Source organism: Somniosus microcephalus, chromosome 23, assembly GCF_052327205.1.
Source record: "Somniosus microcephalus isolate GS21.2 chromosome 23, FLI_Smic_1.0, whole genome shotgun sequence".
NCBI lineage: Eukaryota > Metazoa > Chordata > Chondrichthyes > Squaliformes > Somniosidae > Somniosus > Somniosus microcephalus.
The window spans coordinates 54,255,298-54,280,360 of NC_141009.1; the positions used below are offsets into that span (position 1 = coordinate 54,255,298).

At 48.0% G+C, this 25,063-nt stretch overlaps 1 protein-coding gene across 1 annotated transcript in view; it reads right to left on the reverse strand.

Annotated features, from left to right (window-relative positions):
* LOC147101856 (NMDA receptor synaptonuclear signaling and neuronal migration factor-like) overlaps positions 1-25,063 on the reverse strand; it is a 96,146-nt gene that overhangs the window by 37,903 nt on the left and 33,180 nt on the right. Inside the window, exons 5-9 of the mRNA XM_085965851.1 lie at positions 21,302-21,307; positions 21,117-21,185; positions 19,816-19,868; positions 3,143-3,232; positions 796-920 (exon numbers count right to left, since the gene is read on the reverse strand). Coding sequence (XP_085821977.1) covers positions 796-920; positions 3,143-3,232; positions 19,816-19,868; positions 21,117-21,185; positions 21,302-21,307 — 343 coding nt within the window. The remainder of the gene's footprint in view (positions 1-795; positions 921-3,142; positions 3,233-19,815; positions 19,869-21,116; positions 21,186-21,301; positions 21,308-25,063) is intronic.

The window sequence follows — 25,063 nt, forward strand, 5'->3', positions numbered from 1 at the left end:
GGAGGGGCCTTCTCCATCTGTAGCAATGGTTGCTCACTCCTACCATGGACTCCAGCTCTGTGGACAGCCCAGATAAAGCCACTGCCTCAGCCCCGCAGCTCGAAAGCTTCTGGGTCACTACCCGAGTTCAACAACAACTTGCATTTATATAGCACCTTTAACATAGAAAAACGTCCCAAGGCGCATCACAGGAGCGTTATTAGACAGAATTTGACACCGAGCCACGTAAGGAACTATTCGGACAGGTGGGTCAAAGAGGTCGTTTTTAAGAAGCGTGTTAAAGGAGGAGAGAGAGGTGGAGAGGTTTAGGGAGGGAATTCCAGAGCTTAGGGCCTTGGCAGCTGAAGGCTCGGCCGCCAATAAAGGGGGTGAAGGAAATAGGGATGCGCAAGAGGCCAGAATTGGAGGAACGCAGAGTTCTTGGAGGGTTCTAGGACTGAATGAGGTTACAGAGGTAAGGAAGGGCGAGGCCATGGAGCGCTTTGAACACAAGGATGACAGTTTTAAATCTGAGGTGTTGCTGGACCGGGAGCCAATGTAGGTCAGCAAGCACAGGGGTGATGGGTGAACAGGACTTGATGTGAGTCAGGACACGTTCAGTATAAAAGGACACAGATTCCCCTTGGGAACCACCCAGAGAAAAATGTGTGACAATTGAATCTGGGCCACTATGGGGGGGTGGGGGGGGGGGGGGTGCTGCTCCAGAGCAAGAGTTAACCTGGCTTGTTCAGTGACTTCAGACCTGTGTTGAAAGGTTTGGACTTTTAACGCGGGGCTTCACACTGAAAATCTTACCATAATCTTGGGCGGGACAAAGTCTTCGCCATCACATGACAACAGCTCCAACTCCTTCTCCGCCTCCCAGCTGAGATCGTCAAAGTTGTCATCTAAAGCACTGCACGAGCTCTGCAACTCCTGACCTGGTGTGACGCAAGGAGGAGATCAGACAAGGGTTACCATGGAGATATAGGCTTGGTTCCGGCTGTGCGGCCTTTTCGCATAAACCTTTCATAAAGAAGCACTGTCGGGGCTGGGTTCAAAAGACAGCCCATCTGTTGCTCGGATGTTATGTGTCTTCATTATGCACGGTGATGAGCTGCTCTCACGAGGAGACGCGGTTACAGTGACTGGAATAGCAGGGCCAGTGCAACGAACGATGAGAGGAATAGTCAGGAATCTGGATTATCAGGTCACCTCAGGGACTGACAATCAGAAAGCACAGATCACACACACAATATAACAACACGGTCATCTCCCCTTCATGTTTCCATTAAGTCACTGAAAGCAAATGGTGATTAGTCATCTTACAATAGAACAAGGATGAACCCAGAGCCAGAATTTGGAACACGATTGAATAAACTGGGGTTGAATTCAATTTTGGATGATTCAGTCCTGTTGCTTTATATTTGACCTGGCCCCCGTCTATGTAATGTCTTATCGTCCATTTTCCACATTGGTGGCTAACACAAACAGCACATCACTTATCCCCACTGTGTTTGATTTAATATTTCTCTCCTTGTGTTCATCAGCTAAAGGATGTCTGAAGAAATATAGAACATTTTTCAGTTCTGTCATCATCAAATACTCCCAGGTCAGGTCCAGCATAGGCTAGATATAGAATAGGTTTCATTTACAGTGTCCTATCACACACTTCCAGATCAGTTACAGCATAGGCTAGATATAGGACGAGGAGAAATTTCTTCACTCGGAGGGTTGTGAATTTTTGGAAAGCTCTACCCCAGAGGGCTTTGGATGCTCGGTTGTTGAGTATATTCATGACTGAGATCGATAGATTTTGGGGCATCAAGGGATATGGGGATAGGACGGGAAAGTGGAGTTGGTGTAAAAGTTCAGCCATGGTCTTATTGAATAGCAGAGCAGGCTCGAGGGATTGTATGGCCTACTCCTGGTTCTATTTCTTATGTTCTTAGGATAGGTTTCCTTTATACTGTCCTATCACACACTTCCAGGTTATGTACAATATGGGCTAGATATAGAGTAGGTTCCAGTTACACTGTCCTGTCATGCACTCCCGGGTCAGTTGCAGCATAGGCTAGATATAGGGTAGATTTAAATTAAACTGTCCCATTAAGCACCCCCAGGTCAGGCACAACATGGATTAGAGAGAGTAAGATCCATTGAAACTGTCCCATCAAGCACCACACTACCAGATGTCTCAATTTCTTCCAGGAGCTCCGAACCCAAAGTCTCCATTCTTCTGAATACTCTTCCCAAGTGATTCCTTTGGACTGTGCTTTGGTTACTGTTAGAGACTGCGCCTGAACTATAGTCCTGTTGAATTTCTGAGTGGCTGTACAGGTAAAGGCTTTGGGGTCAAATCCGTCTTGGCCTCGTACCAGGCAGCCCCTGTCCAAACCTGGCCCTGCAGCCTCACTATTCACCCTCAGGGCCTTGTAACAGACAGTGGGGCTCATTTTAACTTTGGGCAACAGTGTAAAACAGGCAACATCAGATTATCCACCCGTTAGACATCGTTCCCTATTTTTGTTCCCATTGAAGTCAACGGAAATGAGAATCAGGAGATGTATAACGGGAGGCTGATCCGATAACACCTGTTTTACACTATCGCCCAAAGTTAAAATGACCCACTTACTGTTTGCAACCCAACTACCCAATCAGATAGCTGGATTTCAGACATGAATTGATAGCATAAGGGGATGTGCAAGGTATAACGAGAGAAAAGTTGCCATTTATATGGCACTTCATCATGTTTTCAGGATGTCCCAAAGTGCATCATTTCCAACAACTTCCTTCTGAAGTAGTCATTGTTGTTATGTCGGCAAACATGCCAGCTAGTTTGTACACAGCAAGATCCCACAAAGAGCCAAATGAACAATCAAATAAGCTGTTTTTGTTGTGTTGTTTGAGGGACGTTGGCCAAAAACCAGGAGAACTCCCAGCTCTTTTTCCAAAAAGAGCCCTGGGATGCTTTACGTCCATGTGAGCAGGCAGACGGGTCCACAGTTTGAGTCTCATCTGAAAGCCAGCACCACCAACAATGCAGCATGCCCTCAGCCTGCATGATGTGCTCAAGCCCCAAGTGGGGCTTGAACCCACGGCCTTCTGAGTGAGTGAAAGGTGAGACAAATAAAGTGATGTGAAAAATAATGGATGAACCTACTGTCTCGAGGGTCGCACATCAAATCGGATTTCACTGGTGTGGGGTCACTCCAGGAGCGACCGAAACTCTTCTCAAGTCGTTCAGAAAAACCTGAAAAAGGAAAAGAATATGAACTATACCAAGATGTATACGCACACGTATATAAAATTATCACATAATATATATACCGGAAGGGTACACAGACACATATGTCATGTACAGAAGAGATATCTATAATGAATGTACACATACATATAATATACATGCACACACACATATATATATATATACACACAGTATATATAAAACCACACGGTCCTGGTGTGGAGCGTCGCTCACAGGGAAAGCATCTTGGGATATCATGAATGCACTGCCCACAATTTCCCCATTCATTCATTTTATATTATGTGAATATGGTATGTACATATAACACGTATATATGTTTACACATATGTTACACACATGTATGTGGATATAAGGTACATAACGTGCATATAATGTATGTGTCTATAAATAATCTATATAATTCATATAACATATACATAATATATAACGCATGTATAATTTATATGCAGACATAATATACAGGTGATGTATATGCAGCATATACAATGCATGTATAACATAAATACTATAATAATGTATATAACACGTGCACATCATATCTAATGTACATATACATATATATATAAAAATGTAACTAACATGTACAGTACACATGTATACAACACATAATATACACACGCACAGTGTAAACATGTATAACACACATGTATCGTGTATTTAACACTTATGTATAACATTTCTCCTGCTGTCATTTGCATCCAATTATAGGTCCGTTTTCCTACTCCCTGGTTTATCTCATTTATTTTATGCTCATCAAGTTGAGGGATGTCAGTGTTCGGGAATTGGGACTCTTCCCATTCTCACACCAAGCACTGGGCAGAGCGCAGCCAGATGCAGAGTAAAGCCTCTTCCCGAACTCTCATACATGCCCCCAGAGGGATCAGGATTCCCAGGAGCTTCTGTGCGGCTGCAGCTCCCAATCCCGACTCTCCAGCCCCTGCAATGCTCGTGGAAACCGGCCGCCTGACTCCCAACAAGACTGCCATTTCATTATTGTTTTCAACCGCCAGGGTGAGCATAATAAACAGGTAGTGGAGCAGGACTGCGGCCAGGCCAGGAGAAACACCATAGGGGTGAAATTCACTATCGCCCAGGAGTGGGCGCTAACTTTGGAAAAGTTTGAGATTTAGCGCCAGGTGCTAATGAATCTCGCTGCATGCAAAATTCAGTGTCATCGCTCAAAGGATGGAAGCACTAAATCAAACGCTAATGACCTAGCTCAGTGGCGTTAGACTCAAAGCGCTAAGCAATTTCAGGTGCAGTCTAATCACTAGTCATCGTTACCACAGGCTCTTTCCAGTTCTTAAAAGGGAGGTTCAATCATGCTGCAGAACCTCATTCTCAGCATTGCTGGTTCTGCAGCAGTCTCAGCAAGCAGCAGAAGGCCAAAGAGAAGGAATCGGAGCATTGAAGGAGGTGTCATTGTGGCAGATCAACCGCCCAGGGAGAGAGCTCACAGAATCCTGCCACCAGGCATTGGAGGCGTTGGTCTTCGCTGTGAAGAGACGGAGGGCAGTGCTGTACCCAGCAAGTGGCAGGAGGCCCTCGCCACAAGTCTTCCGTGCCATGTGGAGGGAGGTAGCCCAGCAGGTCTCGGGAGCACTGTGGTCCCCAGGACCCCCACACAGTGCGGGAAGAAATTTAACAACCTCACTCGGGTGGTCAGGGTGAGTCAATGCTTCAACAAATGCTACACACCACCATCTGAACCACAGTCTGCACACACTGCCCAAAGCACCGCACCCCCAGCACTCACCCACCAACAATCTCCACCTACCAACACTCACACCCACATCTCACACCTTGCACACAATGACAGCTATTTAACTACAGCAGGCACATCTCCCAAACACATTGTTCCACACTCACTCACACACATTCCTCTCTCTTGCATGCCAAGGTCGTTCACAACAGGAGGGAACAGGAGTGCACAGGCGGGGGGAGGGGGGGACAACCTGACTCCCAACCACTTTCTGAGCTGGAGGAAAGAGCACTGCACATTATTGGGCACCACATCATGGGCGCCGTGGCCACCGGAGACATTAACCCCCTTGGGGACAACAACGGCATGTTCATCCCTACTCTTTCTTCTCACATCCCACTTCCCCCTCACCCCACAAGCGTTTCCCACCAATCCACCTGTATGCATGCCTTTTTCCCTTCCTGCCCCCCTCCCCTCACCTTAACCCGACTCTTGTGCCTTGATGCTTTCAGATAACGAGCAAGCACCTGAGCAGCCCGTCCCGGAGGGCACCTGAGAGAGGCGGGAGAAGAGGAGGAGGAAGAACACACCGCGTCACTGCATGTCTCACCCGCAGGCACCAGCTCAGATACTGGCACTATGCATTCTTTAGAGGCTAGTGGAGTAGCGGGATCTGCACAGGGTGATGCACCGGGGATGAGCAGGTTGCAGCAAGGCCAGGGGGAAAGGGTAGCTCGGGGGCCAGCTCCCCATAGGGCGAGTTTGCGCGTGAGTTTTGCTGCACAGGACCCAGATGAGGACCTCGATGCGGAGGCCTTTAGAAGAAGGGTGATGGGCATGCACACGGAAATCATAGGTACGTGGCAAGGGTGCCCACGAGCCTCTCGGCAATGTTAAGGAGAGTGGAGGAGTCCGCCTCCAACATTGCACCGGAGCTTTCATGGTGTTGCAGCAGGCCAGCAATCTGCACTCCAGCAGATTGGTAGTGATGCGGAGGTGCTGCCCCAGGGGAGTGGCAGTAGGTCAGTGGAGCAGGAAGCTGCTATCCTCTCTCAGGACGACAGCATTCCTGCTCCCACCACTGGCACTCCGCCATTGCCCTTGTCGCTGCCTGTCATCCAGCCAGCCCAGACTGCCGCCACCCATGCTGAGGTGGTGCAGTCTACAGCCAGGCCTTCCCAGGCCCAGAGCTGGTCGAGGGCGTCCTGCAAAGCCATCTGAAGCCTTCCACCAGCCCTGCTGTAGCCACTGGGCCAACACTTCATAAGACCACTAGAACAGGAAAAGACACAGTAATGAGAGGCACAAGGGATTGCACAAGGGTGAATAGCTAATATTGTTGTTGTAAATATGTGTTCAGTGATTATTGATAAATTTATTAATTGGCTTTGGATGATTTTGTGGTGTCTCTCATTTCAGCTTTGCGCTGTGATATGGCCTGCAACAGGGATGGAATGATGGGGATGTGGTGAGTAATGGGGATCTGGGGTTTAATTTATTAGAACTGCAGTCTGAGGAGACGATAACGGACGGCCTTTCCAGAAGGCCGATTGAGTGGCTGCCTCCTCCCTCGCTCCTGTTCCTCCTCCTCCTTGTCTTTCTCCTCCTTCTGAGGTGGTCCCGCAATCCCTGGTCGCAAGGGCTGGGCCTTCATGATGGGCAGATTATGGAGCTTGCAGCAAACCACGACGAAATGGGACACCCGCTCAGCCGAGTACTGGAGGGCACCACCCGAGCGGTCAAGGCAACGGAACCGTTGCTTGAGCACCCCAATGGTCTGCTCGATGATGCTGCTGGTGACGGCATAGCTCTCATTATATGAGTGCTGGGCAAGAGTGCTGGGGTTGCGGAGGGGAGTCATGAGCCAGGTGGACAGCAGATAGCCCTTGTCTCTGACCAGCCACCTGCAAGCTTGATGAGGTGGCTGGAAGAGAGCTGGCACACCGGTCTGGCGCAGGATGAAGGCATCGTGGCTGCTGCCAGGATAGCGGGCACTCACATTGAGGGTTAGCTGTCTGTGGTCGCACACCAACTGCAGATTAAGTGAGTGAAACATAGAAGATAGGAGCAGGAGTAGGCCATTCGGCCCTTCGAGCCTGCTCCGCCATTCAATGAGATCATGGCTGATCATCCAAATTCAGTACCTGGTCCCTGCTTTCTCCCCATATCCCTTGACCCGTTTAGCCTCAAGAAATATATCCAACTCTTTCTTGAATATATTTAATGAACTGGCCTCCACTGCCCTCTGTGGCAGAGAATTCCACAGGTTCACCACTCCCTGGGTGAAGAAATTCCTCCTCATTTCAGTCCTAAATGACTTACCCCTTATCCTTAGACTATGACCCCTGGTTCTGGACTCCCCGGCCATCAGAAACATCCTTCCTGCATCTAGTCTGTCCAGGCCTGACAGAATTTTATAGGTTTCGATGCGATCCCCTCTCAATCTTCTAAACTCCAGTGAGTATAAGCCCAATCGACACAATCTCTCCTCATACGTCATTCCTGCCATCCCAGGTATCAGCCTGGTGAATCTTCGCTGCACTCCTTCCATGGCAAGTACGTCCTTCCTCAGGTAAGGCGACCAAAACTGCACACAATATTCAAGGTGCAGTCTCACCAAGGCCCTGTACAACTGTAGCAAGACATCCTTGTTCCTGTACTCAAACCCTCTTGCTACGAAGGCCAACATACCATTTGCCTTCTTAACCGCCTGCTGCACCTGCATGCTTACCTTCAGCGACTGGTGCACAAGAACACCCAGGTCTCTTTGCACTTCCTCTTCTCCCAATCTATTGCCATTCAAATAATAATCTGCCTTCCTGTTTTTGCCACCAAAGTGGATAACTTCATTTATCCACATTATAGTGCATTTGCCATGTTTCTGCCCAATCACCCAACCTGTCCAAATCGTACTGGAGTTTCACGACATCCTCCTCACAGCATACCCTCCCACCCAGCTTTGTGTCGTCTGCAAATTTGGAGATACTACATCCAATTCCCTCGTCCAGATCATTAATATATATTGTGAACAGCTGGGGTCCTAGGACCGATCCTTGCGGTACCCCACTAGTCACTGCCTGCCACTCGGAAAACGACCCGTTTATTCCAACTCTTTGCTTTCTGTCCGCCAACCAGTTCTCTATCCAAGTCAATACCTTGCCCCCAATCCCATGTGCCTTAATTTTGCACGCTAATCTCTTATGCGGGACCTTATCAAAAGCCTTCTGAAAGTCCAAATACACCACATCCACTGGTTCTCCCTTATCTATTTTACCAGTCACATCCTCAAAAAATTCCAGTAGATTAGTCAAGCATGATTTAACTTTTGTAAATCCATGTTGACTTTGTCCGATCCTGTCACTGCTTTCCAAGTGCTCTGCTATTACATCTTTTATAATAGATTCTAGCATTTTCCCCACTACCAATGTCAGGCTTACCGGTCTATAATTCCCTGCTTTTTCTCTACCACCTTTTTTGAATAGTGGGGTAACATTAGCTACCCTCCAATCCATGGGTACTGTTCCAGAGTCTATCGAGTTCTGGAAGATGACCAGCAATGCATCTACTATTTCTAGGGCTACTTCCTTAAGTACCCTGGGATGTAGATTATCAGGCCCTGGGGAATTATCGACCTTCAGTCCCATCAATTTTCCTAACACCATTTCCCTACAAATACTGATTTCTTTCAGTTCCACCCTTTCATCAGACCTTATGTTCCCCGGCATCTCTGGGAGGTTATTTGTGTCCTCCTTTGTGATGACAGAACCAAAATATGTTGGTCTGCCATTTCTTTGTTCCCCATTATAAATTCCCCTGATTCTGACTGCAAGGGACCTACGCTTGACTTCACCAACCTTTTTCTCTTCACATATCTATAAAAGCTTTTACAGTCAGTTTTTATCCCTGAAAGCTTACTCTCATATTCTATTGTCCCTTTCTTAATTAATCCCTTTGTCCTCCTTTGTTGAATCCTAAACTGTTCCCAATCCTCAGGATTATTGCTTTTTCTGGCCAATTTATATGTCCTCTCCTTGGATCTTATACTATCCCTAATTTCCCTTGTTAGCCACGGTTGAGTCACCTTTTTTGTTTTATTTTTATGCCAAACTGGGATGAACAAATTCTGTAGCTCATCCATTCGGTCTTTGAATGTTTGCCATTGCCTATCCACCGTCAACCCTTTGAGTGCCATTCCCCAATCAATCCTACCCAACTCGCTCCTCAGACCATCGTAGTTTCCTTTATTTAAATTGAGGACCCTAGTCTCCGAGTCAACTACTTCATTCTCCATCTTAAATGAAGAATTCGATCATATTATGATCGCTCCGACCCAAGGGGCCTCGTACAACAAGATTGCTAATTAATCCTTTCTCATTACATAATAGCCAGTCTAAGATGGCCTGATCTCCGGTTGGTTCCTCGACATATTGGTCCAGGAAACCATCCCGTAAACACTCCAGGAATTCCTCCTCCACAGTGGTGACCTTTACGATTACGGAAGACCTCAGCATTGTTATGCGGTGCCCGCAAAGCCACGTGGGTGCAGTCAATGGCGCCCTGTACCATGGGGAAGCCCGCTATCCTTGCAAAGTCACATGCATGCTCGTCCTGCTTCTCTCTGGTGATGGAGAAGGAAATGCAGTCCCTTCTCCTACTGTAGAGAGCTTCTGTGACCTCCTCGATGCAGCGATGGACAGCGAACTGTTCACTATATCTCCTGTTGCAGGCTGGAAGGATCCGCGGGCGAAGGTGACCTTGACTGCCACTGAGCGCCGTGGTCGCCCTGAATTGAGGCTCGAGGTCTGGTTGCAGGAGGTGGCAGAGTCCTGTGTCCACCTCCTTTGCTTGAAGTGGAGCCTTCTAATACACTGCTCCTCGCTTAATTGGAGGTAGTGGAAGTGCTCTCAGAATATCCTCGGAGGGTAAGGCCTCCTGTTGAGAGCCCCGATGGCCCTTCTCCTCCCTCTGGCCAATTGTCCCAATCTTTCTTGCTGCCTCCGCTCCCTCCACAGTAGATCCTGGAGGGCGAGGTTGACTGCCAGTACAGCCCCCATTAATGTAACGATGTGTAGCACTTTGAAATTTTGTCAGAATAAATGTAACAAATATTTAGTAGCCACAACGCTCCTGATACTAAAGAAACTTTAAACGACTGAATTAAACTCTTGCACAATCGCAAACTGACCAGGAAGCAGTGAAACAGCACTAACCCGACAGCTGCGACGGATCCCGTTAAATATCATCCCTGGAGCCGCCATCGTCTGCTTCACACCTCCTCTTCCTGTCGTTGTCGGGGCGAGGCACTAAGGCAGGGGGCGATAATCACGCCTCCTCCCTCACTCCTGTTCCTCCTCTTCGCCTTCCTCATGCACACTGCCCTCACGATCTGCCTGGTGCTAAAGCTCCAGGCGCTAACTGTTAGCAGCGGCGTACTGGGATGACTAGATTTGGCGTGAGGCACTGGATTTGCCTCACCCCGGCGCTACTTCATTTACGTCCCGTTAGCGCCCCTGCCAGGCGTTAACGGGAGACCCTACCCAACCGAATCTCTTCCCCAATAAGTCCAGCAAATCAAATCCAAAGCTGTGGTGTGGAGCGGAGGGATTCTAAACTAAAATAGCGATCGTGAGAGAAACAGAGAGAGATAAAGAGAACTTCCTCAATTTAAACATTTTCATCCTCATGTTCAAATCCCTACATGGCCTCACCCCTCTCTATCTCTGTAACCTCCTTCAGTCCTACAACCTTCGAGAACTTTGCATCCCTTCAACTCTGGCCTCTTGTGTATCCCCCACTCCCTTCGCCTCACGTTTGATGGCTGTGCTTTCAGCTGCCTAGGCCCCAAGCTCTGGAATTCCCTCCCTAAACCTCTCTGTCTCTCCACTTCTTTCTTCTCCTTTTGAAATGCTCCTTAAAATTTAGCTCTTTGACCAAGCTTTTGGTCACCTGTCCGAATGTTTCCTGCTTTGACTCGGTGTCAAACTTTCTTTGAAAACGCTCCTGCGTAGCGCCCTGGGACGTTTCCTGCGTTAAAGGCGCTGTATAAATACAAGTTATTGCTGATGTTGAAAGTTCTGTAGGCTGTGGGACTGAGCCAGGAATGAGCTGATCGCCGCTCACCAGCAGCGCTGCTCACCAGCAGCAGCGAGAACACGGAAGAGTGCGCTCCGTATAAAACCACGAGCAACCCTACGAGATATCTGCGATATAATAGTGAGTCACACCCACTGATCGACAGCAGGGTGTGAAACACGACGCTTTCTGCAAACCTCCCTTCGCCATGAGAATCGAACACGGAAACGACAGGATTCAGAAGAACATAATAAATAGGAGCTGGGATCGGCCATTTGAGCCTGCTCCGCCATTCTATAAGATCATGGCTGATCGTCTCCCTCAACTCTACATTCCCACACTATCTCCATATCCCTCGATTGCCTTAATATCCAAAAATCTATCGATCTTGGTCTTGAAAAATCTCAACAACTGAGCCTCCACAGCCCTCTGGGATAAAGAATTCCAAAGATTCACAACTCTTTGAGCAAAGAAACTTCTCCTCATCTCAGTCCTAAATGGCCAACCACTTATTCTGAGACTGTGACCCCTGGTTCTAGATTCCCCAGCCAGGGGAAACATCCTCCCAGCATCTACCCGGTCAAGCCCCTTAAGAATTTTATATGTTTCAATGAGATCACCTCACATTCTTCCAAACTCTAGAGAATATAGGCCCAGTCTACTCAATCTCTCCTCATAGGACAACCCCCCATCCCAGGAATCAGTCTGGTGAGCCTTTGTTGCACTCCTTCTATGTCAAGTATATCCTTCCTTAGGTAAGGAGACCAAAACTGTGCACACTACTCCAGGTGTGGTCTCACCAGGGCCCTATATAATTATAGCAAGATTTCTTTACTCTTCTACTCTAATCCCTTTCTAATAAAGGCTAACATACCATTTGCTTTCCTAATTTCTTGCTGTACCTACATGTTAACTTTCTGATTCCTCGTGCTAGTGAGCACCGAGCTCGAACACTGCCCTTTGAGTTACCTGCACACCTCGACACACTCAGGTAGGACGCAGCATGCCGGGGGGAGAGGTCAGCTCGTCGAGGGGAAGAGGTCAAGGCATCGAGGGGTGCGGTCAGGGGGCTGAGGGGAAGAGGTCAGCGTGTCGAGGGGAGAGGTCAACGCTTGCACTCCTTGTGCTGCTGATACACAGCAACTCCCTCCCAGCACCATGGAGCCACATGGCAGATGCAGTATAAACGTGGATAAATGTGAAGGTATCCACTTTGGTAGGAAAAACAGAAAGGCAGAGTATTATTTAAATGGTGATAGATTGGGAAATGTTGATGTACAAAGCGACTTGGGTGTCCTTGTACACCAGTCACTGAAAACAAACATGCAGGTGCAGTAAGCAGTTAGGAAGGCAAATGGTGTGTTGGCCTTCATTGCAAGAGGATTTGAGTACAGGAGCAAGGTTGTCTTACTACAGTTATACAGGGCCTTGGTGAGACCACACCTGGAGTACTGTGTGCGGTTCTGGTCTCCTTACCAAGGAAAGGATATACTTGCCATAGAGGGAGTGCAGCGAAGGTTCACCAGACTGATTCCTGGGATGGCAGGACTGTCGTATGAGGAGAGATTGAATCGACTAGGCCTGTATTCACTAGAGTTTAGAAGAATGAGAGGGAATCTCATTGAGACGTATAAAATTCTGACAGGGCTAGACAGACTGGATGCAGGGAGGATGTTTCCCCTGGCTGGGGGGTCTAGAACGAGGGGTCTCAGTCTCAGGATACGGGGTAGGACATTTAGGACTGAGATGAGGAGAAATGTCTTCACTCAGAGGGTGGTGAACCTGTGGAATTCTCTACCACAGAAGGCTGTGGAGGCCAAGTCACTGAATATATTTAAGAAGGAGATAGATAGATTTCTAGACACAAAAGGCATCAAGGGGTATGGGGAGAGAGCGGGAATATGGTATTGAGATAGAGGATCAGCCATGATCATATTGAATGGCGGAGCAGGCTCGAAGGGCCGAATGACCGACTCCTGCTCCTATGTTTCGAAGTTTCTGTGAGCCCTGGCATCTAATCGCACAGCTGACCGCTCAGCACTGAGGTCCATCTTATTAATTTCCCCCACGTGTTGCAGTCATTAATGCCGAGTCTCGCCGAGAGTAAGCTGCTGGGTGTTCTTAATCAAGTTTGACACTGGCGCCCGAGGGGATGTCTTTAATTAGTCTTTAACATAAGCAAGGCAATAATGTAGTTAAAGTGCAGATTACCGTTAAATAATGCATGAAAGGACTGGGCTGGGGACGGGTGATGTAATCCACTTGCGGATTTAATAAGGAACTATACACATACCTTGGAATCAGAACAGCTGCCCTGTCCCCTGTTGCAGCTCACAGCCTATTTTTAATCATTTTGCCCCTTTACTCTGCCTCTTCCTTACCTGAGGTTGTCGCCTCCACTTGGATTCCGTGGATGCCAGCTGCCCTTTTAGCACCGCGGCCAAGTGACTATTTTCCCGTGGGAGCGACGGTGCTCTATTACACCAGGGGTTTCCGCCCCTGCCACAGCACCGAAACGTCTATCAAAGTCACAAATGACATCCTGTGTGACTGTGACAAAGGTAAACTATCCCTCCTCGTCCTGCTCGACTTGTCTGCAGCCTTTGACAGGTTTGACCACTCCATCCTTCTCCAATGCCTCTCCACCGTCGTCCAGCTGGGTGGGACTGCACTCGCCTGGTTCCATTCTTATCTATCTAATCATAGCCAGAGATTCACCTGCAACGGCTTCTCTTCCTGCTCCCACATCACTACCTCTGGTGTCCCCCAAGGATCTATCCTTGGCCCCCTCCTATTTCTCATCTACATGCTGCCCCTTGTAAACATCATCCGAAAACACAGCATCAATTTCCACATGTACGCTGATGACACCCAGCTCTACCTCACGACCACTTCTCTCGACCCCTCCACGGTCTCTAAATTGTCAGGCTGCTTGTCCAACATCTAGTTCTGGATGAGCAGAAATTTTCTCTGATTAAATATTGGGAAGACTGAAGCCATTGTCTTTGGTCCGCTCCACAAACTCCGTTCCCTAGCCACTGACTCCATCCCTCTCCCTAACATCTGTCTGAGGCTGAACCACACTGTTCAAAACCTCGGTGTCATATTTGACCCTGAAATGAGCTTCCGACCACATATCCACAGCATAACTAAGAACGCCTATTTCCACCTCCGTAACATCGCCTGTCTCCGCCCTTGCCTCAGCTCATCCGCTGCTGGAACCCTCATCCATGCCTTTGTTACCTCTAGACTTGACTATTCCAACGCACTCCTGGCTGGCCTCCCACATTCCACCCTATGTAAACTTGAGGTCATCCAAAACTCAGTTGCCCGTGTCCTAACTCGCACCAAGTCCCGTTCACCCTTCACCCCTGTGCTTGCTGACCCTCATTGGCTCCCGGTTAAGCAACGCCTCGATTTCAAAATTTTCAGCCTTGTTTTCAAAACCCTCCATGGCCTCGCCCCTCCCCATCTCTGTAATCTCCTTCAGCCCCACAACCCCCACCCCCGAGATATCTGCGCTCCGCTAATTCTGCCCTCTTGAGCATCCCTGATTACAATCGCTCAACCATTGGTGGCCGTGCCATCAGCTGCCTGGGCCCTAAACTCTGGAATTCCCTGCCTAAAACTCTCCGCCTCTCTTTCCTCCTTTAAGACGCTCTTTAAAATCTACCTCTTTGACCAAGCTTTTGGTCACCTGCCCTAATTTCTCCTTATGTGGCTCGGTGTCAAATTTTGTCTTATAATACTGCTGTGAACCGCCTTGGGACGTTTTACTACATTAAAGGCGCTGTATAAATACAAGTTGTTGTTATTGTTGGGGGCTTCACAGTCAGATCCTGACCATGTCCAAGACCCGCAGATTCCAGGAAGAATCCCTAACCAAAAATCAAGGGCAGGAGCCTTGAACAACTTCCCCCTCTCTAGCCCAGGGTGGGCTGGCTGGAGTCCCCCTCCCGAACCGAAGGGGTGCGAAAAACCAACTGCAAGAAAGAAGGAACTTGCATTTATGTCGCACCTTGTCTCTCAGAAACAGCCCTGCAATGAGTCACACTGTGCAGTCACTGCCGTTAAACGTGGATAAACTGTCGCACCACTAACAATGGGCCGTGAATACACCGTGAATTGCGAATCTCCAAAACTTGCGGGTCGATTTATGCCACTTGCTTCGAACAAACAGCATCTCACCCGGAGCCTCCCTGTTTTTTTTGAGAACTTGCTGGATTTGCACATTAATTGCCCATTAAACTCGTCACAGAAAGTTAAGTCTGGTAATTAACAATTCAAACAATGGGCCAGAACTTGCTGGATAAATCAACGGCATGATAATTATTAATGACTGCAAACCAAAATGAACAATATAAACTGTGGAGTCTCGTTCCTTCAGATACTGAATTGTTGGGGATTTTAAAAATATCAAATGTAAAATTTTTTGCTTACTTTTCCTCCGTCTCTTTTTTTCTCTCTCTCAATCTAATCTTTCTTTCCCTAATTCGCCCTATTTCCTTCTGCGTCGTTCCTCTGCTTCCTTCTCAATCTCAGGTCATTGGTTAAGGAGATACACGGTCAGTCCCATCGTCACCAAGGTCCCAGATTCCCCATTTCCATCACTGTGCCGTTATCAGCTCGCACTTCCAGCAAGGTACAGTGCAAACATATTTCGAGCTAAAGGGTTCAGAAAATGGTCTAACTAATGGTGTACGCCGTGAGGTGTCGCGCTCCAGCAAGTGTCAGACTTGGCTCAATGGTAGCACTCGGAGTCAGAAGGTTGTGGGTTCAAGTCCCACTCCAGGGACTGGGGTACAAAATCTAGGCAGACACTCCCAGTGCAGTGCTGAGGGAGTGCGGCACTGTCGGTGGTGCCGTCTTTCGGGTGAGACGTTAAACTGAGGCCCCGTCTGCCCTTTCAGGTGGACCTAAAAGATCTTGCGGCACTATTTGAAGAGGAGCAGGGGAGTTCTCCCGACGTCCTGGCCAATACTTATCCCTCAATCAACATCACGAAAACAGATTATCAGTATCACATTGCTGTTTGTGGGAGCTTGCTGTGCGCAAATTGGCTGCTGCGTTTCCTACATTACAGCAGTGACTAAACTCCAAAAGTACTTCATTGGCTGTAAACCACTTTGGGATATCCTGAGGTCATGAAAGGTGCTATATAAATGCAAGTCTTTCTTTCTTTGGCACCTGTTGCCTACCACAAACGGGCAGGTCTTGCAGCATCGACAGCATAGGTATAAACGCCCCAGAAAGCCAGAGCTTGTTACATTGTGATTCTGCTGACCGGCACACTGCCTAGATCGCTTGTTGTCTGCATCAGGAAGCGCCCGTGTGGATCTAGCGAGTAGCGGGTCTCCCAATTTTACAGTCGGCCTACACAGATAATCAGAACCAGAAGGCACACCAGCGCACGCAGATTGGTTTCCTGTTGCTATCCTGAGATCTGGGCTAAAAGTAAATGCCTCTCGACTCCCCAGTCACTGGCCACGCAGCTGTGGGATTGTGCTCGGCCTACACACTGTTCTCGATCCTCCTCATGTCGTACAGTGAAGGAAAGAGAATCAAGGGAATGATTGTGGATGGTGAGGCTATCCCAGCATCCTTGGAGGAAGTGGAAGGGCCTAATTCAAACTACAGAACTTGTTTCAATATAAGCATCAATCTTTGTTTGTATGCATTCTCAGGATGTGGGGGGGGTCGCTGGCCCATCCCCAGTTGCCCTGAGAAGGTGTTGGAGGGCTTACTTCTTGAACCGCTGCAGTCCATGTGCTCCGAGCAGGTTGATGCAACCGAGTGGCTTGCTCGGCCACTTCAAAGGGCAATTAAATCAACCACGTTGGTGTGGGACTGGAGTCACGTTTCAGCCAGACTGGGTAATGACGGCAGGCTTCCTTCCCTAAGGGACATTAATTAACCTGTCAGGTTTTTACGACACTATACTGATACCAGCTTTTTATTTAGAGATTTTTTAAAAATTGAATACAAATTCTCAAACAGCCATGGTGGGATTTGAACTCATGTTGTACTGGATTATTAGTCCAGGCCTCTGGATTAGTCCGGTAACATGACCACTATACTACCGGAATTAGGATTTTATAAAGCGCCCTCCCGCCGCGCCCCCCTCTCCCGCCAGCACCCCGCTCCACCCCCCCCTCCCACCACCCCACCCCCCTCCCGCCACCCCCCTGCTCCACCCCCTTCTCCTGCCCCCCCCCGCGCCCAACCCCCCCGCTCCACACCCCCGCTCCACACCCCCGCTCCACCAACCCCCCCCGCTCCACCAACCCTCCCGCCCCCCCCCTCCCCTGCCACCCCCCCCCTCCCTCCACCCACCCTCTCCACCCCCCACAGGACACTACTTGGCAACTGTTTGGGGGGCCATATTTGCAATCTGGAGCTTTCTGTGTGGGAATCGTAGGCCTGTGTCCCATCACCATGTTTCTCAGGGTTGTCCTTGAGCTTGAGATTGTGCCCTGTAACATAGAGTTGGTGAATAACACTGCTCAGCAGGCTGGCTGCACCACTGAGTGATACAGCATCTGCCGACTGATTCTCACTCTCTCCTGAACAAAGCGCCACTGCTAAAATAACAGTTGTCTTGCGCTACATGAGCTGATGCATTCACTTTTGTCTCAAAAACTCACTAAACTGCAGCTGCTGAAAAGGCAGCCAAATGGCATCGAATGACACACAGACAATGGCAGGCGACAAGTGGGGAGTGCGAACAGGAAGGTTTGATCCGTTTGCTTCCACGCGCTGCTTAAACCAGCAGACAGCAAGAGGAGTCCTAATGTGAAGAGAAGAACTGACACCCTGGCACAACACACTCAGATCAGCTCAGGCTCCTTGCTCCACTGTTTCAGTGCAGTGGGAATTGTTAATAAAACGTGTCTCTCACTTTCGGGGTTCAGCCTGTATCATGGCGGCAGAACTGGTCAATAGGGATGTGTACAGGAGGATCGTGGGAACACCTTCAAACAGCTCTGCATATAAACACTGTCCGTCCGACATGGCAGCAGCCAATCACTGTAGCTGGTTTACGTGATGGGATCTCCCAGGATAAGGGCTCACAGGGTTGAGGGTAATATAGCATGCAGAGGGGATTGGTTAACGGGTAGAAAACAGACAGTAGGCTGCAACTAGTGGGGTGCCGCAAGGATCAGTGCTTGGGCCTCAGCTATTTACGATCTAGATCAATGACTTAGATGAAGGGACCAAGTGCAATGTATCCAAGTTTGCTGACGATACAAAGCTAGGTGGGAAAGTAAGCTGTGAGGAGAACACAAAGTGCCTGCAAAGGGATATAGACAGGTTAAGTGAGTGGGCAATAAGGAGGGAGATAGAGAATAGAGAATAATGTGAGAAAATGTGAGGCTATTCACTTTGGTAGGAAGAAAAGAAAAACAGAATATTTTTTAAATGGTGACAAACAATTAAATGTTGGTGTTCAGAGAGATTTGGGTGTCCTCGTACAGGAAACACAGAAAGTTAGCATGCAGGTACAGCAGCAATTAGGAAGGCAAATGGCATGTTGGCCTTTATTGCAAGGGGGTTGGAGTATAAGAGTAAGGAAGTCTTACCACAATTGTACAGGGCCTCAGTGAGACCACACCTGGAGTACTGTGCACAGTTTTGGTCTCCTTATCTAAGAAAGGATATACTTGCCATAGAGGGAGTGCAGCGAAGGTTCACCAGACTGATTCCTGGATGGCAGGACTGTCGTATGAGGAGAGATTGTGTAGATTGGGCCGATACTCTCTGGAGTTTAGAAGAATGAGAGGTGATCTCATTGAAACATACAAGATTCTGAGGGGGATTGACAGGGTAGATGCTGAGAGGTTGTTTCCCCTGGCTGGAGAGTCTAGAACTAGGGGGCAGAGTCTCAGGATAAGGGGTCGGCCGTTTAAGACTGAGATGAGGAGGAATTTCTTCACTCAGAGGGTTGTGAATCTTTGGAATTCTCTGCCCCAGAGGGCTGTGGATGCTGAGTCTTTGAGTATATTCAAGGCTGAGATAAATAGATTTTTGGCAGGAAGGTGGAGTTGAGGTCGAAGATCAGCCATGATCTTACTGAATGGCAGAGCAGGCTCGAGGGGCCGTATGGCCGACTCCTGCTCCTAATTCTTATGTTCTTATAAGCTCTTTGTAGGGGATTATAAATGTTTGTTTCCACTCATCAAGCAGAGCATCGCTGCATCTGCATTGTCCATCAAGCACTCCCAGTCAGGAACAGCACGGGCTAGATACCGAAAGACTTGCATTTATATAGCGCCTTTCATGTCTCCAAGGCATCCTAAAGTGCTTCACAGCCAATGAATTATTCTGCAGGCAAAAGCAGCAGCCTATTTCCACACAGCAAAATCCCACAAACAGCAATGTGATGAATGACGAGTTAATCTGTTTTAGTGGTGTTGGTTGAGGGAGGAATGTTGGCCAGGACTCTGGGAGAACTCACTGCCCTTTGCAAAAGCGCAATGGGGATTTTTTTATAGCCATCTGTACTGGCAGACAGGGCTTGACACACGTACAGGTAGACAGATAGATACACATACAGGCAGAGTGACAGAGACACACACAACCGGAGAGTGAGAGACACACACACAGGCAGAGTGACAGACAGACTGACACACAAACGGAGCGTGATGGACAGACTGACACACAAACAGGCCGAATGAGACAGAAAGACTGACACACAAATGGAGATTGACAGACTGACTGACACACAGGCAGAGTGACAGACAGGCAGAGTGACAGACAGGCAGAGTGAGAGACAGGCAGGCCACCCGTGACTTACTCTGAGCTCTGATTCTTCGACTCCCAACCATTCGAAGATGTTTGCGGAAACTTCTGCAGGTAATGAAAAGTATATTTAAAATCAACAATAATTAATCTGAGTTTCTTAAAGGCCACAACTGTACAATGACATCACTGTGACTTCTGTTGCATGTGGTCCTATGTAGTTTATTACAGTGAAAGTAACAGCCATGTGAAGCCACAACGTCCTGGAGCAGCAGACACTGCGCTGTGGATGGGTTGCATGCGAGGGCCTGCAATGCCTCACTGCAGCTGCATTGGTCCAGGGAGCTGCGCAACGGGTGAGAGAATTTATCTCCGGCCTCCGGCTGGTGGTTACTTTCAGACCGACAAAGGAGGCCTGGTAATGGGTCACCCTGTCACCCACAGTGCCTGGCAATGGGAACATCAGACCTGGTCATCCCATCACCCACAGACAGTGCCTGGCAATGTGGACAACACACCTGGTCATCCCCCTCACCCAGAGACAGTGCCTGGCAATGGGGACATCACACCTGGTCATCCCCTCACACACAGACAGTGCCTGGCAATGGGGACATCACACTCGGTCACCCCATCACCCACAGACAGTGCCTGGCAATGGGGACATCACACTCGGTCATCCCCTCACCCACAGACACTGCCTGGCAATGGGGACATCACATTCGGTCACCCCATCACCCACAGACAGTGCCTGGCAATGGGGACATCACACTTGGTCATCCCCCTCGCCCAGAGACAGTCAATGCTCGGGAATGGAACAACCTCCCATGCAGGCACTTGCTTTCAGTATCAAGCACCGCCAGACACAGCTTGAAGATTCCTCTGCTCTGCTCCAACAATGTGCCTCAGCTCCAGCTCAGGAACGGCTGCCATCACTGCACCAATTTGAAGTTTCACCAATTGTCCACTGAGGGGTTAAAATCGTACCTCCACTGTCCAGGTGCATGCAGGGAGTGCGAAACATGCCTATATAGCTGGCGACTTCCCATCCACTCAAATTAACGGCCAGGTGCATGCAAATTCACAATACGTGCCCCCAGCATGCACCAGGAGCCTGGGAGCGCAATATATTCCCCACGGTGTCAATTAGTGCCGAGGGCCCACAGCCAATGGGATCAGCACTGAGGGTCACCCAAATTCATTCCACAGAGAACCCTGACAGCCAGCTAAGGCAGAAGGACAGTGTCTAACCCACGGCACCAACAGGCCCATTGGAAGGCACCTTTTGGTTAGGTGAAAGGTTGTTAAGTCTTCGATAAGAGGAGCCAGTGGGATTCACCAGGGGAGACAGCCCCATACCTCTGGATCACGACAGCACACTCATTCTCCCGCTTTCTTCTCTTTCTTTCCGTGAATCCTCGGAATGCCCTGAAGGAAAGATGTGATCAACATTCATCTCAAAATGAGTTGTACAATGAAAATAATGTATTGATTTCCTAGACAAAGATGAATGAGTTGCTATGGAAATAAACCAAAATACTCACGATATCCTTTGTGACAGACAGGTTGATGGACAGGAAAAGAGAAAAGGAAAAGATCGTATTAGTGATTGTGAGAAAGATATTCATTAAAACACGTGAGACTGTTACAGTAACTCACCCATAAACACACACACACCGTGAGACTGTTACAGTAACTCACCCCATAAACACACACACGGAGAGACTGTTACAGCAACTCACCCATAAACACACACAGGGAGAGACTGTTACAGTAACTCACCCCATAAACACACACACGGAGAGACTGTTACAGTAACTCACCCAAAAACACACACGGTGAGGCTGTTACAGTAACTCGCCCATAAACACACACACGGAGAGACTGTTACAGTAACTCACCCCATAAACACACACACGGAGAGACTGTTACAGTAACTCACCCCATAAACACACACACGGAGAGACTGTTACAGTAACTCACCCCATAAACACACACACACCGTGAGACTGTTACAGTAACTCACTCCATAAACACACACACGGTGAGACTGTTACAGTAACTCACCCCATAAACACACACACGGTGAGACTGTTACAGTAACTCACCCCATAAACACACACGGTGAGACTGTTACAGTAACACTGTTACAGTAACTCACCCCATAAACACACACACGGAGAGACTGTTACAGTAACTCACCCCATAAACACACACACTGAGACTGTTACAGTAACTCACCCCATAAACAGAGAGACTGTTACAGTAACTCACCCATAAACACACACACGGAGAGACTGTTACAGTAACTCACCCCATAAACACACACACGGTGAGACTGTTACAGTAACTCACCCATAAACACACACACGGAGAGACTGTTACAGTAACTCACCCCATAAACACACACGGTGAGACTGTTACAGTAACTCACCCCATAAACACACACACGGAGAGACTGTTACAGTAACTCACCCCATAAACACACACATGGTGAGACTGTTACAGTAACTCACCCCATAAACACACACACGGTGAGACTGTTACAGTAACTCACCCATAAACACACACACGGAGAGACTGTTACAGTAACTCACCCCATAAACACACACGGTGAGACTGTTACAGTAACTCACCCCATAAACACACACACGGAGAGACTGTTACAGTAACTCACCCCATAAACACACACATGGTGAGACTGTTACAGTAACTCACCCCATAAACACACAGAGAGACTGTTACAGTAACTCACCCATAAACACACACGGAGAGACTGTTATAGTAACTCAGTTTATAAACCATCAAACTCAGTATACATCCTGCCCCTCCTGCATTTGCGCACCCTGATTGAATTTTTTGAGGAGGTGACTGAAGTACTGGACTGGGGAATGTCTAACAATGTTATTTATATGGACTTCGAGAAGGCATTTGATAAAGTCCCATGTAAGAGACATTTATATAGGTAGAAACCCACGGAATTGAGGGCAAATTATTAACCTGGTTACAAAATTGGCTGAGCGGCAGGAGACAGACAGTAGGGATAATGGGTAGATACTCAAATTGGCAGGATGTGACTAGTGGTGTTCCTCAGGAATCTGTGTTGGGGCCTCAACTATTCACAGTATTTATTAATGACTTAGATGATGGCGTAGAAAGTCATAATCCAAATTTGCCAATGACACAGATAGACGGCAATGTAGATAAAAGTATAAAATTACAAAGGGATATCGACAGATTAAGTGAATGAGCAAAACTGTGGCAAATGGATTTCACTGTCGGCAATTGTGAGGTCATCCACTTCAGACCTAAAAAGGATAGAACAGGGTACTTTCTAAATGGTGAAAGGCTAAAAACAGTGGAGGTCCAAAGAGACTTGGGGTCCAGGTACATCGATCATTAAAATGTCACGAACAGGTACAGAAAATAATCAAAAAGGCTAATGGAATGCTGGCCTTTATATCTAGAGGACTAGAATACAAGGGGGTAGAAGTTATGCTTCAGCTGTACAAAACCCTGGTTAGACCACACCTGGAGCACTGTGAGCAGTTCTGGGCACCACACCTTAGGAAGGATATATTGGCCTTGGAGGGAGTGCAGCGCAGGTTTACCAGAATGATACCCGGACTTCAAGGGTTAAGTTACGAGGAGAGATTACACAAATTAGGGTTGTATTCCCTTGAATTTAGAAGATTAAGGGGCGATCTGATCGAAGTTTTCAAGATATGAATGGGAACAGATAGGGTAGATAGAGAGAAACTATTTCCGATGGTTGGGGAGTCTTGGACTCGGGGGCATAGTCTAAAAATTAGAGCCAGATCTTTTAGGAGTGAAATTAGGAAACACTTCTACACACAAAAGGTGGTAGAAGTTTGTAACTCTCTTCCGCAAAAGGCAATTGATGCTAGATCAATTGCTAATTTTAAATTGGAGATTGATAGCTTTTTGTTAACCAAAAGGTATTAAGTGATATGGGCCAAAGGGAGTGAGTTCACAGATCAGCCATGATCTCATTGAATGGCAGAACAGGCTTGAGGGGCTCGATGGTCTACTCCCATGTTGCTATGTTCAATAATTACCCATTTCTGAGGTTTAAGGTGTGAGAGAAAACATTTCCATATTTCACTGATTGACGAACCGCTCCTTTATTAGGAGGTTGAGGGGGCATTCGGCCGGAAATGGTGTTGTGCAATATGGGGACGAGCGTGTTTTTTTTATTATTGTTCATTCTCGGGATGTGGGCATCGCTGGCAAGGCCGGCATTTATTGCCCATCCCAAGCTGCCCTGAGAAGGTGGCGGTGGGCCTACTTAATGAACCGCTGATAGCAGTTTGATACAATGGAGTGACTTGCTAGGCCTTTTGAGAGAGCAGTTAAAAGTCAACCACCTTAGTGTGGGATTGGAGTCCCGTATAGGTCAGACCAGGTAAGGATGGCTGGTATCCTTGGGACATAAAGGACATGTGTTTACACAATCAGGTGAAAGTCCTTTGTTAACTAACGCCTTAAGCTGTTTAAAAAGCATTAACATCTTAGTTAAATAGCAGACAAAGGACTTATACCTGAAAGCTTAATTCTTTGAAGAAATAAAACTAGTTAAAAACAAGCATCGGTTGGGTGCTCATTACTAACATTGCACACAGTGCCATTGTACCTTAGTTGGATTATAAATGAAAATCTCTCCTCACGGGGCCCAGCTTGGAACCAGCAGTCACAGTATCTGCTGTGTGAACCATCCCATTTATTCAGCGGGGAAAGGGTTAAGAGCGCCTGGTCGTTATTTTACCTCTTTCACTCACCAATTCATATTCAAACCCACCTGGGTTGTCTATGTTGCACTTTTAGCGATTTTAATCAGTCGGATTGCTCTCTACATACGGGTGATATGAGCTATTGCCGGGAATAATGAGACGCCACATCAGGTAGGGCCTTGGCTGCGTCCTGTACATCAGTGAAGTGGCTCAAAGGCGGCCTATTGACATTCATCGTGCCTGAATGGGCATTGTGTAAGAGGCGGGTCCCTGGTCCTGTGCACGACGCTGTTCCTTTGATAAATGAGCCTTTGATAATTTATATCTCCCAAACACGTGTTTAGCCAGAACGAGCACCTTGGCACAAGCAGATGAACCAGTGTTGACATGAAGCTTGCCATCTGCCTGCCGTTGTGATGAAAATCCCTGACATTTCCAGCGATATTAACTCTTCCGTCCCATTCGTATTGTAGAACCCTTTGAAAGCGATTCTGCAGTGAGGTGGGACTATCTATGTCCCGAAATAAACCGGCAGCTCCAAAGGCAACGTCCTGT